At 46.5% G+C, this 18,780-nt stretch overlaps 1 protein-coding gene across 1 annotated transcript in view; it reads right to left on the bottom strand.

Annotated features, from left to right (window-relative positions):
* CADPS (Ca++-dependent secretion activator) overlaps positions 1-14,372 on the bottom strand; it is a 350,522-nt gene extending 336,150 nt beyond the window's left edge. The window contains exon 1 of the mRNA XM_014946638.1: positions 14,316-14,372. Coding sequence (XP_014802124.1) covers positions 14,316-14,372 — 57 coding nt within the window. The remainder of the gene's footprint in view (positions 1-14,315) is intronic.
* Positions 14,373-18,780: the final 4,408 nt, after the last annotated feature.

Below are 18,780 nucleotides of genomic sequence, written 5' to 3'. Positions count from 1 at the left end.
GCTGCAGCAGTTGCTCTCAGGCTGAGCAAGGTACTCAAGTGATACCTCTTGCATAATGTTGATCTAATGAAGGATCATCACTTATTAGATGGAGGAAAGAGAGAGGAAGGGAGCCAGAAAAGTCTTCTAAGCAAAAAGGGTTTTAATTAGCTCTCCAAGCCTCTAAGCCAAAGCAGAGCTTTCAAATCAGATGCTGCATGCTGTTACTCTGAATTCCGGACCCTGTTTCAGCCCCGTAGCAGCAGAGGGCATAATTGAACCAAATCTGAGTTTTCTGATCCTCCCTATTGCATTTTCTTTCTGGTAAGCAAAAGAAAATAATTCATTTTCAGATGTAAGACAGAGAGACCCCCCCTAACCTCTCAGCTTCAGACTTTCTACTTCCTACTAACAAGCCAGTGTGTTTAAAATCAGTGCAATCCCCTTATGGTTAAAGATCTTCCCCTTTGTTTCAAATTCTGCTCCACTTCAGAGAGAGAAATCACATAAAAGCCTTCAGAAGTCCCCTGTTCCTTATCTCTGTAACAGCTATGGAGAGGTCTTTTTAAAGGGATTTTAGCATGAGTTTTTTGTGAAGCAGGCATGAGAAGCTTTTTGGTAGCAATGCTTTCCACAAAGATGGCAATCTCCTACAAGAAGCTCAAAAGAAGTGAAGAACTGGCTTTCCTGGATACACGGCCAGGGCAAATCTCTGCTGTGCTCTGATATGAAGCCGTTCCCGCATCCCTGTCTTGGGCAGCATCCCTGGCAAGAGGCACAAGAGTGTGCACTCACTCAACCGGGGCAAATTAAACACGCTGTCTTGAAACCAAGCTGCCTTCTCTGAACTGAGCCATGAACCTGCCCTGGATAAGAGAGCTTTCTAGGAAATTTTGGCAGGATTCCATGCAAAAAGGTATTTTTTTGCTCTCTGGGCACAGATAGGATCTCACTGCACTGTACTCTCAAACATAGAGGTTAAAAAGGCAACTACTCCAAAGAGCTGACAGGTGTCAAGAGGTGGTTCCTGACAGATGAGGGAGCAGGAGGAAACACAAATCAAAAAGGAGTGGGGAAATAGGTCATGCTGTTGTTATTTTTGTAAGCGTACTATTGATTAACCAACAGGCTCAAGCAGTGCTTAAACCAGGTATGTGCTCATGTTCCCTTGATTTTCTAGTGATGCTTCATTAAACTAGTCAGAAAAAAAACCCCCAAAACATTCCTGTATGAATCTCTCGAAGCCCTGAAAGCATGGCCAAGCTGAAGCAAATTTTCAGGGCCCCGGTTCCTAGGTTGGGGGCAGGAAATTTTGCACACCAACCTCATATTTCATTAAACTCAGCACAACATTACTACTTAGTTGGACAGTGTGCAGATATTTGAGTGGTATTTGTGTAGAAAGTTCTAAAAATATCCCACTGTTATTTTATGCTCAACAGCTGTTGACGTCAATGGGGTAGTGCTGTAGGTTATCAGGGTACTTATCAAATATCCAGCAGTTATATTGTTTTAAGTGTGCCTCAAAATACGTGTTTCAATATTCAAATAATCAAAAGAAGAGACCCATGTCCATCTGAGAGTGAACCCCTGACTGGGATTTGCCACGCAGGGCTGCTCTGCGGTGGTTGGCATCATGCCCTGCCCGTAGCTTGGCGAAGGCAAGCGCAAGCTCTAGTGGCACTGGCCAAAATGAATATCTCCTTGAGCACGGTGCCAGGTCTTCCAAAGCCAAGTTGCACACCAAGCCAGGCACTTGGGAATGTGCTCCCTCGTGCTGCCATTTTCTGCCTTTAGAGGACACCCAGCAAAATGATGCATCCTTCTCCTTGGCAGCAAAGGTCTTCTGCAGCTCTGTGTTGGCTTCCTGGGAGGAGAAGGAGGACAGAGACTACCCTGAGAGCTGTACCCTACCCCTACCCATGGCACCTAGAGAAAGAGCCAAACTTGATGATCTTCTTTTGCTTTCCAATCCTTCTGGTGTGTGCTTATGTCTGAAATTTCTTGAGCTTTCTGAGACATAGGAACCAATGAGCATTTTAGGAATATTTTGAAGGAGGAAAAGTGTTTGCAGGCAACTAAGGGAGCCCACCAGCACTAGCAGAGTTGATGACAAGGCTGCAGGGAGGCTCACAGAAGCTTCTATGAAGTTGATATAATTTTTGGAGGTTTCTACTTATATTTAATTAAGATAGAGATGGTATTATAGCCTTTTTCATTAAACACTCTGCAAGCCCTTAACTTTCCCTTGAGGAAGGTGCTGTGAAGGTGGCTGAGATTTGCTCTCGTTAAAATCTCAGCCCCCTGCAGACACCCTCTCAATCTTGCTGTGCTGCCCCCAGAGCACTATAAGCCAGTCAGAGACTTGGGACCCGTTCAATGACCAGGCATCCAGTGGCCCTTTCCTGGAAGAATGTGGTCAAGAACAGTTACCTTTCAAAATATCTTAATTACCAAGCCAGCCTCAGAAATTGTACCAAGCAAATCGTTTCATATAGAAAATATCTAGGAAAATTCTTTGTTTCTGAAGGAATTTTGAAAGAGGAAATGGGAAAAAAATAATTATTAAGTCTTTCTTTCAAAGGGGGAGCCCTCTGTTAGCTCTCTCAAACCCAGAGAAAATCAAAATGACTGGGGATGAAATGAATATGGATGGCTGGGTGCTGCGTTGCGCTGATAAGAGCCTCTCCAGTTCTGCTGGCAGCACCATCCCTGCTCGCTCTCGGGCTCCCTGCATCCTTCCCAATCCCGGAGGCAGTGCCCAGCTGATGAGAGCTGCCCGCAGAGAGAGGAGGAGGAGGAATGTGAGGAAGGAGCAGAGCCAGCAGCACCATCACAGGGGCTTCGGCCTACGGAACCCCCCAGGCACTGCTCTCGTAAGCTGGATGCCAACGTGCAGTGGTGCTCACCCCTCTGTGGGGACTTTCCCCTCTCAGCCCCACAATGTGAAGGGAGGGGAGGCACAGAGGGTCCGGCAGAACAAAGCGATGTTCTCAGCTGCAAACACAACAGGCATCTGCAAGCCCTTCATTGTCCCTGTCACCTGGGGGTGGAGTTGAGGGGTCTGGAAGAGGCACTCGCTCCTCCCCTTCAGCTGCAGCAATCTCACTGTCCCAGAAAGTTAATCAACTAAATATTGTTCTTTCACACTTAAATCTGCGACTGCTTATTTTTCCCAATTATCCCAATTTACTGCTCCCTCCCTGTCCCCCTGCTTCTGGCAAGCTGCCAGGAGCCTCCCCGCTGGACACACCAGCCCCATGGCCAGCAAAGCCTTCAGCTCTCAGCATCACTTGGAGGCGTCCTTGGTGGGGCAAATTGAGGTGGCATGCCGTGCTGTGCTATGCTGTGCCACGCTGCCTGGCACCACCGACATCACTTGCTGAGGAAAGGAGCCATGCTTGGAGCTCAGCTCGGAGCTGAGAGCCAAGCTCTCCCAGACCTCTCCCAGATACCCCCAGCATCCAACTAATCCCACTCAGGACCTCTTCGTTTGGGATGAGGGGTCACCAGCACTCAGTTAGACCCATGTTAGCATTAGAACAAGCTCTCTGCTGCTACATCCTTGGATCCCATTTCCCTGATCCATACTCAAAGTGTCTCAGCCTGTTAGCAACAGATACATGGAGAGCAGTCATTTCCAAATAGTATGCCCTCAACTTAGAGCAGAAGTGCTCATTAAGTGCACTACCTGGTGCTTTGATTCTACTAAATTACATCCCATATTTATTCCCCAGTGCTCAGATCTTCTGTGTGGTGAAAATGCCTCCAGCTTGCTTTCCTTGCTAAACTTCATTAGCACACACTGCTTGCAAAGGCTGTTAATACATGAAACAGGCTCAGTCCTGGGCAGCTCTTTGAGGAACAGCTCCTTTACCACCTCTTTAGCCTGATGTTCTGTTAAAAAGATGCTGCTTTCTCACCGTTATCCAACTTTTTGAAATCATCGCCCAGTTTTCACATGAGTCTTTTCTTAACTATCATAAGCAATAGTCTCCCCTGGGGACACCATCAGCAAGCAATTTGTGGATGTCCAAGCCTGTTAAACTTGCCACACTTCTCCTGGTTTACAAATCAGCTATTGTATTTGACTGACAGAGATGACAACCTCTTTAATGCCTCCTCTCCCCAGATCCTTGGAGACTTCAGTGCAATTCACTATTGAGTAGTTTGAGGTAATAAATTCTGATGGAAGCAATTAGAAGTGCTTGCCTACAAGTAGCTGTGATCATGTAAGGGAGGAAAAGGCCTATCCCTAGCAAGTTGTGGTCCCTTGGCCCAGCCTTATTCTTCCCATGGGCTGGTAATGAGCTACTTTCTCTGTGTTCATCACACGAAGATGGTTCTGGTGTTCTAAAAAGAGCTCTATGTTTAAGCTCATATTCAGAGTTGATGCAATTTAGCACCACTCCTTTGCCTGCCAGCATACGGCATGTTTGCACAATATAAGGGAGTTTCTTTACAGACAGTGAAGTATTGGAACAAGCAACGTTGGCCCAGTTGGGTGGTGCGCTCCACGAGCGATGCCAAGTAATCAGGGGGAAGTTTGAAGCCCTCACCCTCAACTGGACCATGAGTGCTGCTCAGCATGGTGACTCCGGAGCAATGAAATGCTAAAATAGCATGGGAAATCACTCCCTTTCCCAATACATATACACCCCACCTGTGCATAGACACTGGACTATTATCTTTTCAAGTCCTCAGATGGTTATTCTTCATTAACATATCATATGACTTTCACATAGTTGCTAGTTCAGCCAAGGAGATTCCAGGTTAGAGTACATGTACTGAAATACTGGTGTTTTATTTAATATATGTGAGACCCAGACTTGGGCACCAGCTCAGACGGAGGTACTGCCAAGTGCCATTTACCTTTTCTGCAGCCTGTTCATCTCCTTCAGCAGAAAACAAAGGATTGAAAGAACTCAACCTGTTTCTGAATTGAGAAAATACCTCCCAGCCTTCCTGCTGCTTGCGAGTTGGTACTGGAGCGGCAGGAAGGCAGCCCAAAGCGGGTCATCTCAAACCTCAACTCAAGGTGGGGAAACTATGGCTCTGCTGGGAAAACAAGGGCAGAAGTGGAGCCCCATTCCATGAGTGTGTGTCTTTCCAAGGCCACCCAGGTACAGCAGTGCAAGGCCTGGGGTTGGATGGTTTCCTCATCAACCCTTGACACTTACTGCTTTCTATACATTAGTTCTAGCAAGAATAAGGCCATAAAAAGGATGGCTCATGGTCAGCTCATCTGACGTCCTATCGCTCCACAGCACTTTGATCCAGCAAGAAGGGAACAGAGCACAACAGCTCCTTTTAGCAGCAGCCCCAAGGCATATATTTACAAGCTGTGATTTTCTGATGCTGTGCCCCTCACCATGTGCCACAGTACCCTCCCCAGCTCTCCAGGAGTCCCTCTCACCTTTTTCCACATCTTTTTTCAACTAGAAGACCCCAAACTGGATGATTTATACCAGGTGCATTGAGGGGAGGGGGAAAAAACTTCCCTTGATCTGTTGGCCAGGCTTTTGATGAAGCTTTTGGACACATACTTAGCCACAGCTTAGCAAGCAAAGTTAGGAAAATTAAATGCCCTGGCTTCTCTGGGGAAGTCAGCTCTGTGTATGTGCATTTTGACCTGTCCAAACCAGCCAGATGCTTCCTACCAGCCCTTTGCCATCAGTTGCAGGATGGGTACCACTCTATTTTATCCGTGGAGTTCAGAGAGCAATTTTAGCGCAACCGTGAGCGCAGGAAGAGGCAAAGCAAGCACGGTGAGATTTGGAAAAGCATGCCAGACCCAGAAGATGGTGATGGATTCAAAGGACCGGAGGGTGGGTGAGCTTTGGGCCTCGTCCCACCCGCTGCCCCAAGCACCCGGCATGGGAAAGCCGGGGCTCTCTCCCAAAAAGGAGACGTTCGGCCCCATCCAGTGGCAGCTCAGCAAATTGCAGGAAAACCCAATTAAAACTGGTTGTGCTCGAGGATTAAACATTTACATAGAATCATAGAATCATAGAATCATAGAATTGCCCAGGCCGGAAGGGACCTCCAAAGGCCATCTAGTCCGACCCCCCCGCAGTCAGCAGGGACACCCCCAACTAGACCAGGTTGCCCAGGGCCTCATCGAGCCTCTCCTTGAATATCTCCAGGGAAGGGGCCTCAACCACCTCCCTGGGCAACCTGTTCCAGTGCTCCACCACCCTCACAGTAAAGAACTCCCTCCTAATCTCCAATCTAAATCTGTTCCCCTCCAGCTTGAAGCCATTTCCCCTCGTCCTGTCACTGCAGGCCTTTCTAAACAGGTTCTCCCCAGCCTTCCTGTAGGCTCCCTTCAGGTACTGGAAGGCTGCTATTAGGTGTCCCCTAATATTTCATTTTCCTGTTGCCCCGCCACGATCAGAGTTACCAATATTATGCGCTTTTGCAGTAGAAAGGGTGCTGGCCGTTCTTAGCAGCACCGATTTAAATGATTACACTTACTAAAGGGGAAGCTTAGAAACAGTCACTTTCTTTGCAATAATAAATTCAGTTAATTTAAGAAGTACTAATTTGTTGTTGTTTTTTTTTTCCAGTGCCACTATTTAAAATAGCTGTTCTTCACTGAAAGTGTTGTCAGGTTTTTGAGGTTCTACTATGTGTGCAATTTTTTAGTGTAATGCTTAGAAATGTAGCTAAGGTGACAGTGTGTGCCTGAGCCTCACACACAAGCGTACAGCTCCCATACGAGCTGCATAAGTGGACTACAAATAATACAGTTTTGGGGAAAGGCAACGTGGTTGATTTTAGCACCAGCCGAGGCTGCAAATCACCCCGTTCCCTGACATCCCAAAATAGCCCAGGCAGGGGCACAAGTACAACCTTGCAAATACAGTTTCCTGCTACCGGGAGCTTAGTAGAAAATGTATTTTGGATTATTAGATGTGTCACCCATCGCATGAACTACAGGCTTGGAAGCCACAAGTGCATATTTCAGCACTCGAACGTTGTCACAGAAGTAAATGGATATGAAGTGACGCTGTTACTGGTACTGAAGTGGTGTCCAGGGTTACAAGCCCTAGGCCTTGTAATGAATCAACAAATAGTCGAGGTCCTTGATGTCCTGATTTCTAATGCTGCCTACGCAGGTAGGGAAGAGTAGAGAACAGGCTCTGCTCTTAGCAAGTCCCTGCATCCCAGCTCAGCTCCATTTCAAGTACACTCAGGAAATTTTCATAGGACAGAAAGTCATGAGAAACTCTGTGAGACTCTTGCACAGGAGAGAAGTTTCCAGCGATGCCTCCTGTGGCTCATGAGCTGCGTTCCTTCCTCCGCGTGCTGATCTGTCTGCAGTGAAATGTTTCCTTGGTGTTCCTAGAAGGGTCTCATCCGGCTGGGAAAGCAGCTCCAGCTCCAGCTAGAGATCCCCAGTTTAAACTCCACCAACCTGACACCGTTTGATTACCGTTGGCATGTTCAAAACCATCAGTTAGGTACTTTCCTTCTCAAATACCTGTGAAGAGCTTTGAAAGCAATTCTGTGATTGAATCTGTTAATTATTTTCTCTCCTCCTCACCTTCTGTTATGTTCATTTAAGGAAATATCAATCTAAAACCTATTTCTGTGCCAATGAATGCAGACACTGATTTGTGTCTACCTCAGCATGAAGTGTCCCACAAGGGAAAAACTGCACCTCTGCTACTGAAAACCAAAAAAACAAATTTTCTTGATTATCGAGCGTGACAGTCGTGCTGCTTTTGGATTCAGAGCACAACTTTTCTGATGGTCACACCCACGGAAAGCCACCACGCCAGCCACCCAGCTAGAAGGACTGTTCCCATTGCCTTGGCTCCAGCAGTGAGTGCTGGCCAGCTTGGAGATTTAACAGAGGGCAGAGAGAGCAGGCCTGAAAGTGGTGCAGGCTCCAGCAAACTCCATTGAAATTCAATATAATTCCAATAATCTGCTAAAAGGTCAGTGAATAGCGAGTAATTCAGCACGCAGCCGATAGCAAGATGATAGCATTGCTGGCACACAGCCCGCGTGCTCTCACAGCTAACTTGCTAAGTGAGGCCATTTTCCCTGAAAGACAAAGCTCAGGCTAGAAACGCAGCCCTCTCTCCCCGAGAGCTGGGATTTTCGGTTTAATTCCACGTTAGAGGATTTCTAACGCCCCCAAGGCACCCAGCTGGATCCTGGAAAGAGAAAACGAGCGGATGCGGACGCCCAACTGCTGCGCCAGGAGGATACCATGCATCTGAAACAGCAGCCAGAAAACTATAGCATCTCTGGGGAGATCACTTGTCCGGAGGGAGAAAGAGGGGCCCTTGTTTCTGGGTGCTCAGGGGGTGCTGTGGCTGGGTGCTGGGTGCCTCCCCTCTGCACTGCCACAGTGTCTGCCCACAGCGGGCAGCTCTGCAAAGTGACCCCTCCTGCTCCTGCACCCGACTGTGGTCCTAGCATCATGGATGCTCTTGTCATACCCACCCAGCCAGGGGGTCTCCAGGTGACCCGAGCTGTGCCCCAGTGTCCTCGCTGCTGGAGAGCCTGGCGCTGGCACCGCCTGAGCATCAGATAAATCCTCTTGCAGCACCCCAGGGTGATGCATCCTCCAGCGCAGGGGAAAGCAGTTGGTTTCCAGCCCAGTCGCAGCTGACTGGTGCATGCATAAGGCATTTGGGGTCAAAGTCTCAGCCAGCGTCAAGGACCTTAATTCCTGAGGTCAGATTTTCAACAAGGACCCAGTTCACTCTGAGAAAACAGCTGACTCCTGTGTTGAGGCAGGAGAAAATATGCAACTGCTGCTTTGCTCTAACAAACTCACTGTTCTTTACATTCCCAAGGATCTCAGACAAAACCTCTGATCTACTGTAATAAATAGAGCATGAAAATCAGGTTTGGGCTTCAATTTTATCCATGACGTTAGCTCTGCCTTCCCTTTTTTCTCCTGCAGGGTAAAGTCCTAATGAAAAAAGCAAAAGTCACTGCTAATAATCTGGGTATTATTTTTCCCTTCCTTTCTTCCAAACCTGAGTAAGGTGGATTTCAGTGAGAACGGATTTACAGTTCAGAGCTCTCCTGTAAGCCCTCCCTCTGCTGCTGGCTAAGTCACCGCAACATTGGCATCTCCTAGCTGCAGGATCTTCCCAGTCCTCAGCACCAGCAAGGATCTGCCTAGCTCCCAACTTCTCACCTCCTCCCACAGAAAAATGGCTGATCAAAAAGTAAAATAAATTGAAAGTTGATAGATCAACTTCTTTCTCACCATTTTCTCAAAATGTATGGGAATTAGCCACTTCTGCTGGCTTTTGAAGGGTTTCTGGGGCCTGGGAGAGCACTGACATTAGAGTCCACAGGTTTGCATCACTCAGTGAGGTCACAGGACACATCTCCTGCCCTTTCAACATCCTCACCAGGCTTTTATAGTGTTTTACACCCAAGGCATCCAGGGTGGGAAGCGATTTGCCAGAGAGCTCCTGGCTTTGGGACGTGCCGGGAGCATCCCCGAACATATCCAGCATGCTCAGAGGTGAAGTTGGGATAAAGTCATAGCCAGGCTCGTCCAAAGCTGTAAAAAGCCTGATGGACTCATCTCGCTGCCTGTGTTGCCGTACGTGTTGCCATACGTGCTCATCAAAAGCAAAGCACGGCACAGAGGCGTCTCGCTCTTGAAAGGGACTGGCAGCGAGCGTGGGTGGAGACGCAGCCGTGGCTCCCGTGGGGTTATCAATCATCCCTTCCCGACGTGGCCGTCGCTGCCACTCAAGCCGCCGCTTGACTGAGCGTCCCGCAGTTGCCAGAGAACCACATGGCCCAAGCAGCTGCTGAGCAGTCAGCCCAGCAAACGCCGGGGAGGGCGAGGGGAGAAGCAAAGCCTTCAGCCACTTGTCCCGATAAAGATAAGACCTAAATTTAAATTTGGTGATGGGCTTGGTTATCACCCCCGGTTTGATTCTTCTCACAGGTAATTAGTGACAGAACGAGAGGGAATGGCTTCAAGCTCCAACAGGGTAGGTTTAGATTGAACATTAGGAAAGAATTTTTCACCGAAAGAGTGATAGGGCATTGGAACAGGCTGCCCAGGGAGGGGGTGGAGTCACCATCCCTGGCTGTGTTTAAGGGCCGTTTAGATGCAGTGCTAAGGGACATGGTGTAGGGGAGGACTTTGTAGAGTAGGGTAGATGGTTGGACTCAATGATCCCAAGGGTCTCTTCCAACCTGAACGATTCTATGACTCTATAATTCTATGACTGGGTGGGCAGTTCACCTGGGTTGGATGGCTGCCCAATTCATCCCTGGCGGGAAGTGGGGCCGAGGCATCACTCTCTGCTGAAGCAGAGAAGGATGGTTCCCTGAAGTGCAAAGTGCCGTGGGACTGTCTGTGCAAACCCAGACAAGGTCCCAGCTTTGCAAAGTGACACATGGCAGAGAGCAGAGTCATCTTCTAATTCAGGAGGTGAGAATTAATGGCGTTACTTAAATAATATTGCATGGCAGTGAATTAATAGTGCCTGGATAGTAAAACACTCCCTGGCTTGGCAGTAGTTCCCCTTTGATGCTCGTCTAGAGAAAGAAAGATTACTTTCCAGAAATTCATAAGCAGCAGTTCCTTTGCATCACAAAAGTCTCCTATTGCTCTGATAACATTTTGCAGAGGATTATTTTGGAAACAACTTGCAGGATCAAGGCCTCTGTGTGACTGCACGGTCCATTTGCTAGCTACAGTCCTATTAGTTCTCCTTTCAGCTCTGATTTCTGTGGGAAACCTTGCCTGTTGCTAATGCTAATGCTGACCTCCTGAAAGGCTCTGAGGTCCACCGATGGCAAACGGTGTATAAGAGCAAGATGTTATTGCAATTACCCAGAGTCATTAAGTGCATCCTAGCAGGTAATGAGTAGGTGAAATATGTCTGTACAATAATTCAGCAGCTGAAGAGTGCTGAAAAAGAGATTGTGTTTTCTAAATGCCTTAGGTTTCAAAGCAGGGAATGAGGCCACAGCTGCTTTTCACAGAGGAGCCACGTGAGGGTGAGGTTGAGAGATGCTAAGGCTGTGGGAAAGGACAGACCCAGCCCAGCATCCCTCTTCATCCACTGTCCTTTAACACCCTTTACATTCAGACTATCCAAGTGAAGGCTTTTACCCTAGAGGTAGTCTTAAGGTGATGAAACCAGCCACCCTGGGGAAGCTGGGAGGTCACCATGGGAGGGTGGCAGAGGACCTGTGTCCTGAACATGCCCGTGCAGGCATGTCGAGCCACCACAAGAAGCCAGGTCTCGCTGTGGGCTCCTAAGATTTCCAGGACTGAACAGCAATGTGAAGAGCCCTCAGCTCCTGCTGCCAGCACAAAAATCCCTGCTGGCTTCTCCTGCTCTTCTCATGTCAGCAGCAGGAAACCCTCCTCTCCTTAGCTCTTCTGTCCGGGTTGATCCAAACAGTAAACGTACAGCTTGAGTGTGAATCAACATCATGATTCATCCTTCCTGCAATGTATCCTTTCACTGTGATTAAACAGCTATTCTGTAAGACATGAACTTCACTTAAGACTACATGGTTTATTTGGGTTTGGGAATACAGATGCGGTCCTGTTCAAACTGCCATGCCCGGGAGCCAATGACAGAATATAAAAATAGCTTATGCTGTCAGCATGGCTTTTTCTTATTTGTATTCTGAGTATCATCACTTTGGCAGGCACAGGAAGCTCTTCTTGTTTGCATTTTATTTTGCCTGCAGAAAATTTACAGTTCAAATGACTTCTCTATGCTTCATCAGACTAATCGGATGACAAATTGCTTGAGCTACAGAGAAGAGACCTCAGACAACAGAAAATTGTAATGGAAGGAAAAATTAAATGCCCGCTTTTGGTAGGAGCAAAGATTTTGCTTCGTACCAATCTCAGTATTCATTTTTTCCTTCTGTGCTAGTGCAAAGCTTTGTGAAATGGAAATCAGATTATTTAATCTGATTACAAGGATCTGCAGCCTTGACATCATCATTTTCTACAGTGACACAAAGCCTCAGAAATGCCTCCCTCCCTTAACTGAAAGAAACAGCTACGGACTCTATTTATGCTGCACTTCCTGCGTCCACTGGAGCCTCATAAAACATCCAGAGAGAGGCTTATTTTGTCCTCGTCTTATTTATTGTTTTTGATGGCTTGCTGCTACCCAGAAAGAGCAGTTTAACAAGTACCCAAAGATTTGTCCCTTTTTCAGAGGCAACAGGAAGATGTGATGGGTGACCTTGCCTGGAGTGACACACAGCAAAAGCAATAAAGATAAATTGCCCTAGTTTTCAGTAAGAGCCTTAACACAGACTAAATGTCAGGTTTTGAGCTCTGAACTGTCCTTGAAAATAAGTTTGCTCTTAAATTTCTATGAAGTATTTTTTCCCCGTGCAAGGACTCTCTTCTGGGCTGGCATTCATTTTACAGGCAGAACTGTGGCACCATCTTCTGGATGACTCTTTAGACAATAAAAAATAACCCACCTAAACCAAAGACATTTCTTTATCATCCCTAACAATGAGAGCAGCTTGAATATTCATTGACTGTGCACTCCTGATTACAGCAGGCTTTAAATCATTTAATTATGCCATCCATTTTGGAAACAGTAAGAGCTAGTCAGACTCTTGATTGCTGAATATTGTTGCGAGGGAATACAGATTTTGCTTCTGAAAGGATATTTCTACCCACAGAGTGGTAACAAGAAGTGCCCCATATATTAAAGATAAAAGATGGGGCAGAATTCTCCCTGTTGTGAGGTTACAAGCTCAGGCTATTCTCTAATGAAACAGGGGTGAGTTATTCTTCCTCAGACTGTTACTCATGAAAAGTTTGCATTTTTTTAAGAGGAAAACTGAAGAAAGAGGTGCAAAAGGACCCTAGACAAGCAGCCTGGGAGTGCCTGTAAGTGTAACACACAGCCCAAGCTACCTAATGCAGCCGCTACAGCTTAACACGGGACTCGGGAATTAGAAAAGTTTACAGACTTCTTAAAATCACATCTTTCCTGAACACACCTTTCAGACTAGTAATTACAGTTAAACCCCTAAGGCTTCCTGCTACCTAAGGGTACCAAGCAGCTTTTTGGCACTAGGGAGTTTTAGGAAGAAGATGCTGATGGGATGCACACGGCAGTTCTGCTGCCCCTCAGCTGCCAGTTCTGTGCATCCCCCCAGAGCAAGTGATTTTCAAAAAGCAGTTTTTATTCAGGGACTTGCGTTATTTTCAGGTGTTTTGTTTTGTGGTGACCATTGAAAATTCTGTAACAGGTGAGATTACTGGTTGGATTCCTATTATTGATTGTGGGTCATCCATTGAGTTATTTTTTTCTTTATTTCTTGTGACACTGACATCTCTTTTTTTATTCTTTTTGACTAAAATAAAAGCTCTTTGGACTGTGTTTTGGCTGGAGACAAGGGACTGAGGGCTACAGAGGCTTCTCACCTCTGCTGACTTTTCCTCTACCATTTCCACACTTATAAAGATGAAGTAGGTGGGCTGCAACTCCCCTCCTGCCTCCGCCAGGCACTGCATCCCAGAGCCCTCATTGAGCCCTCACTGAGCGAGCTCTTGGGAACTCATCACACCAGGTATCACATAAATCTTGAGTGAAAGGCAAGCCCAAATACCCAAACCATACTTGGGGTTGACACTTGATAAATTCTGCAGCCTCAGAGAGCACGAGGTGTCAGGCAGAGCTCTCTGCCCCTCCTGCCTCAGGTGAGCATTGATGCCACTTTTCTTTCTGATGCAAACGTTTCAGGGTATGTTCACTTACAGTTCTTATTCTTAAATCCAGAGTGAAAATGCCTCAGCCCATCTAAAGGATCCTTTTTCTCTGTGCTTAAAACCATGCTCTGTGCACAGGGATGCACAAACAGCACAGGTAGCTCCATCCAAATGAAGCCAGAGAGACTGAACGGTGTGTGCCGTATTCTGCTCTGCCGTTTGGTATCTCTCGTATGGTCTATGTGATCACGATAATCGCACCATTTATCTTGGATGAGCGATCACTGGGCTGTTTTTCACAGACCTCTACCATGACATACAACGTCATTCTGAAGGAGCACCACGACTGGTGCAGCCTGACATTGATGCTGTGCGACTGGGCTGCTCACTCACGTATGGAGACCTGCTGCGGTTCCCAGAACCAGCAGCATATTATCACATCAGCTCAGATTCCTGGGGGTCATACCGCTGTGTCTATAAGCACAAGAGACAACTTAGGTTGTCTCCTTCAATGGCCGCTTGAAGATGCAGTATCTTGCTTGAAAGAATGCAGAGAATCGGAGACCCAGCCCTGCCCCCAGGAAATTCATGGGGCTTGTGTCACCACCAGCGTTTCTGGGCTTGCTCTTACCCGTTCTAGATGCAGGATGCAGGCATGTGGCTGCTCCTGCAGCACGCCATACTCCATCCCTGCCGAAATCAGCAGCCACAACTGCCCAGCTCACCCTGGCAGGAGGAGCAGGACCCTGGCCACCCAGCACCGACCACACAGTCCTGCTCCTGCTGCAGAAATCAGCTCCTGGAGCCACTCCGAGGTCCCCACGGGTCACCACGCGCCACTTAACCTGCACCACTCTTAATCCTATCAGCAGCATTTTCTTCACTCAGATGTCCAGTAATTGAAAGCACTGGGAATTTTGACTTGCATGCTGGGTTATAGAAAAATATTATGGCCAGGCATTAAACGCCCGCTGTGAAAAACGACATATGCCGGAGGAGAGTATCGGATATTCCTGCTCCTTTCCCTTTGAGGTTATAAATGGTCAAGGTACAGCAGGGATTGGAGGGATGCGGGTACAGGTTGCCTCTCAGCTGGCACAATAGCTATGAAGTTGCAGAGGAAAAATATTGCTTAGGCCTTTGTTCTCTCTCCCTGAAATTAAACTCTAGTTATACAGCGGAGCACAGACCTCTGCTACATTCCTCTCTGTTCAAAATCAAACTCAAGCTACGTAATGGAGCACAGATGTCTGCTCCATTTCTCTCTCCCCCAAATTAAAATCTACCTGCACAAAATAACTCCAAAGAGAGCTTTTCATGCCGCAGCTATAAAATGTATAAGGGAAAGCATATGCATAGCGTGATTAGGGCATCTATACAATGAAAAATGATGTATAATTTAGCCATTTATTATGCCTGCTGTTATTTTGATGTCTTTCTCTGTCTGCAACTGAAGCAAAAGGGAAGTTCATTTGACATAAAAGTGCTTTGCTCTTCAAAGCCTCCAAAGAATACAGGTCCAGATGTTACGCTGTTGATTAGAGCGGGACCAAGAGCGTGCAAATGACATGCAAATATATTTGCAGTCTCTAAATCTTGATTGTATCTAGCAATGTTTGGAACACCTTCCCTCTTTTGATTTTCTCACAGAAATGTGCGTGACAGCGTCTGACCTCACAGATGTTTAGGAAGAAGTTTTTATCTGGGGAAATTCAAGAGTGAGCGTATTCTCATCTGTGCCAGAAGTTCTTACAGAACCAGCTTTTATCCCTCAGCAACTACACTATTACTTGTGGCAAATGCAACTGAAGAAAATCAAATCAGCTAGATGTCTGGTACGTACTTGGTTTTCTTGGCAAAGCTTTCAAATGAAGCATTTTTGTTCTCCGTTCCTACAGCTCCTACCACATGAGCAAGACTGTAAATTACTCTCCAATATAAGTATTAGATCCCATCTCTGTTTTGCTTAAACACAGCCAGCTTTGAAACTCTTACGCTCATGCAGAGCTGGGAAAGGTTTTCCTTTATTCAGGAAAAAAAGATGAACCATCCAGATAGTGGCTTTGGGTGGTACAAGGCTCTTTTGCTCACGTCCTCTGAGAGAGGGAGAGCAATGCTCCTGGAAGGAGCCTGGGACTTCAGGGTGATTTGCTGCTGATGGAGAGTCTGCTCAACAGGAGAAAACAGTTCTGTGTGTGGCTCGAGTGTGGACAGCAGCAGGGTAGGGATTGTAGATGAGCTGCAATGACCGTGTTTGGCCGAGAGACTAAAAAGGGCAGCTCTGCACTCTCCAGCTCTGATAGATCTCGTGATTCAATCACAAGCCTTGCAATGCTTAAACATTTTCATGGCTTGAGGAACAATTTCAGGCTTTTATTTGATGAAATGGAAGTTTTCAGCCCTCAAGATGGCCAAAAGCATTGATGCCTGTGTATCCTAAATTTTCCTGTGAAGAATCCTAACTTTATTTTAGCAAAACATGTTTGAAGGTGCCAGGCCTGTGGTTATGAACGATGAAAATGAGCTCTTGAAAAATAAGGTAGACAAGCAAGAAAGGACAGCGTGGTCTCCCAGGTCCTCGTGCTGAAGTCAACGTCAGCACAAGAGCCCAGTAAAAGCTGGGGAAGGTGCAGACAGTCCTACCCGCCCCGTCAGGAGCCGGCAGCGGCTGCGGAAAGTGCCATCTGGTCTGGGATAATCTGCCTTCCCCTGCAGTGGCTTTATGCGAGGGAAACGCCGCTGATCTCAGAGGACTTGTTCCAGATTTAGCTCCTCACGGATCAGAGAGAGACCGGCTGCAGCTGCTCCGGGCTGCTGGCCCCGAAGCACCGAGCAGCCCCCGGCGGGTGCTGCAGCATCCCCCGGGCTGGTGGTCCCCCGGGAGAGCCCGGGAGGTTCTGGGTACCATCAGCGAGGCGGATGGATGGCTTTAGTGCCTTACGCTGCATGGGAATGGATGCGACCAGCAAAGGACTTTCTGTTGGTTAAATGAACCATCCCCAGGCAGAGATTTGGCTCACCCTGCCTTCCTGATCACAGAATCACAGAATCTTAGTGGCTGGAAGGGACCTCCGAGATCACCAAGTCCAACCACATAAAAAAACCCCAAACAAACAAAAAAAAAACAAACCAAAAAAACCAACAAACACCACCACAAAAACAACAAACCCAAAACCACCACCCACCAACTAAACCCCACACCCACAACCCCACACACTACACCCCACCACAAACCTATAATCTTGGGCACTAGAGCATGCCCTGAAGTGCCACGTCTACATGTTTCTTAAATACCTCCAGGGATGGTGACTCCACCACCTCCCTGGGCAGGCTGTTCCAGTGCCTGACCACTCTTTCAGTAAAGTAATTCTTCCTAATATCTAATCTGAATCTCCCCTGCCGCAGCTTCATACCATTTCCTCTGGTCCTGTCATTATTCCCTTGGGAGAAGAGGTCAACCCCCGCCTCTCTACAGTCTCCTTTCAGGTAGTTGTAGAGGGCAATGAGGTCTCCCCTCAGCCTCCTCTTCTCCAAACTAAACATGCCCAGTTCCCTCAGCCTCTCCTCATAGGATTTCCTGATGCCCATCCCAGCCCCGCAGCAGCAAACAGCAGCGCTGGAAACAGCCTGTGGGAAGGGTGTGAGTTCTCAGCCTGGTGCTGTTGCTCAAATCAAACCCAGTGGTTTGGAAATCATTCTCTCTGGAGCTCACAGCTCTGATTTGAAGTGTTTGAGTGACAGCCTTCTCCCCCCGATCCTTCCATCAATAACCGGACGCTGATCTTTTCATTTGCTCTTTGCAATCCCAAACCCACTAAGAATGTCAAAACCAGAGGTGGAAACCCCCCCCCCCCTTCTTCTGCCCTGCTGGGTATGGCCACGCAGCAGAGAAATGGAGATGATAACTAGTATGTGTTGCCAGGCTTGTCAGGGCAGTGTGACGGTAACGTGGAGGAAGTTTGACTAAAAATATCTACCATGACAAATTGCACAACAAAGCAAAAAACAAATTAATATTTATAAAATATTTAGGCTGCCCTGATTTTCACTTTGAACGCTACGTTTTTTTTGCAAGCTCAGATTAAGATGTAAATATGCATATAATCAGGCCATTATTTGCAAAAATTATTCCTGTCATCATGGAAGACAAGCAGGTTTTTCTTTTTGACGCATTTTAGGTAAAGGGTCTGATTCTTACTCACGCTGAATTCTTTATGGCATACCAGCAAATTACTCTTATTTTCAGGCCCTTTTTTCTTTATCAGAAAGGTGTAAAAAGGCTTTTGTACAAATGGGGATTGTGAATGAACTCTTGATTTGTGAAATGGAATTATACTTCACTCAGATTATGAAAGATAGCGAAAAATAGCTCAAATATTGGAGAAGCGACACATTAAAATGCAAACCTCATGATCTTTAACACGTTTTGCGAAAATGTTTGTCACTTATCAATAGTCCTCAGTTCATGCTTTTTTTCCCATGATCTAAAGGTTTTACTTTTATAAACGAAATACGATCATGGATTTTCTCACAACAAACTGAGTTACTCTAAAGGAATTAGATGAAAGGCAACTAAACGGCCCCAAATTCTGCTGTGCTCCTGTTTGGACTGAACTGCAAAGAGCAGATTTTGCACTGGATGTCCTACCTGAGAGCTGTGAAAACCTTTCGAAGAATGCATTTCCTTCTTTTGTTACATGCACGTAATTTTCATTACCGATAAGGGTTGTACAAAAAAAACCCCCATATATATTTTAAAAACACAAAGAATGTTGTTCTATTTTCGTTCATTCAATGACTTAATTGTTTTTTACATTTAGTGGCATGGTTGGTTGTGGCAATAGAGACTTCATTGTAAAACAAAGGAAACTGTCCCCTGTTTCCACATCAAAGAAAAGGAACATGGTATGAAATATTTTTTGAAAAGCATTTTAATCACCTGACCGGTATCTTTTTTAATTAATCCAATTATTTAAATTTACAGAGGGTTTAATACCACTGTAAAAGACACGGACTTGACTTTAAATCAGCAAGTCCCAATAAGGCATTTAAAATCAACCTTTTCACATCAATTACTATGATTTTTTACTTAGGAA

The sequence above is a fragment of the Calidris pugnax genome, unplaced genomic scaffold (assembly GCF_001431845.1).
Source record: "Calidris pugnax isolate Ruff unplaced genomic scaffold, ASM143184v1 scaffold81, whole genome shotgun sequence".
NCBI classification, from domain to species: Eukaryota; Metazoa; Chordata; class Aves; order Charadriiformes; family Scolopacidae; genus Calidris; species Calidris pugnax.
The sequence above is the reverse complement of the archived record's forward strand: the minus strand, read 5'-3'. Positions and strand labels throughout refer to the sequence as shown.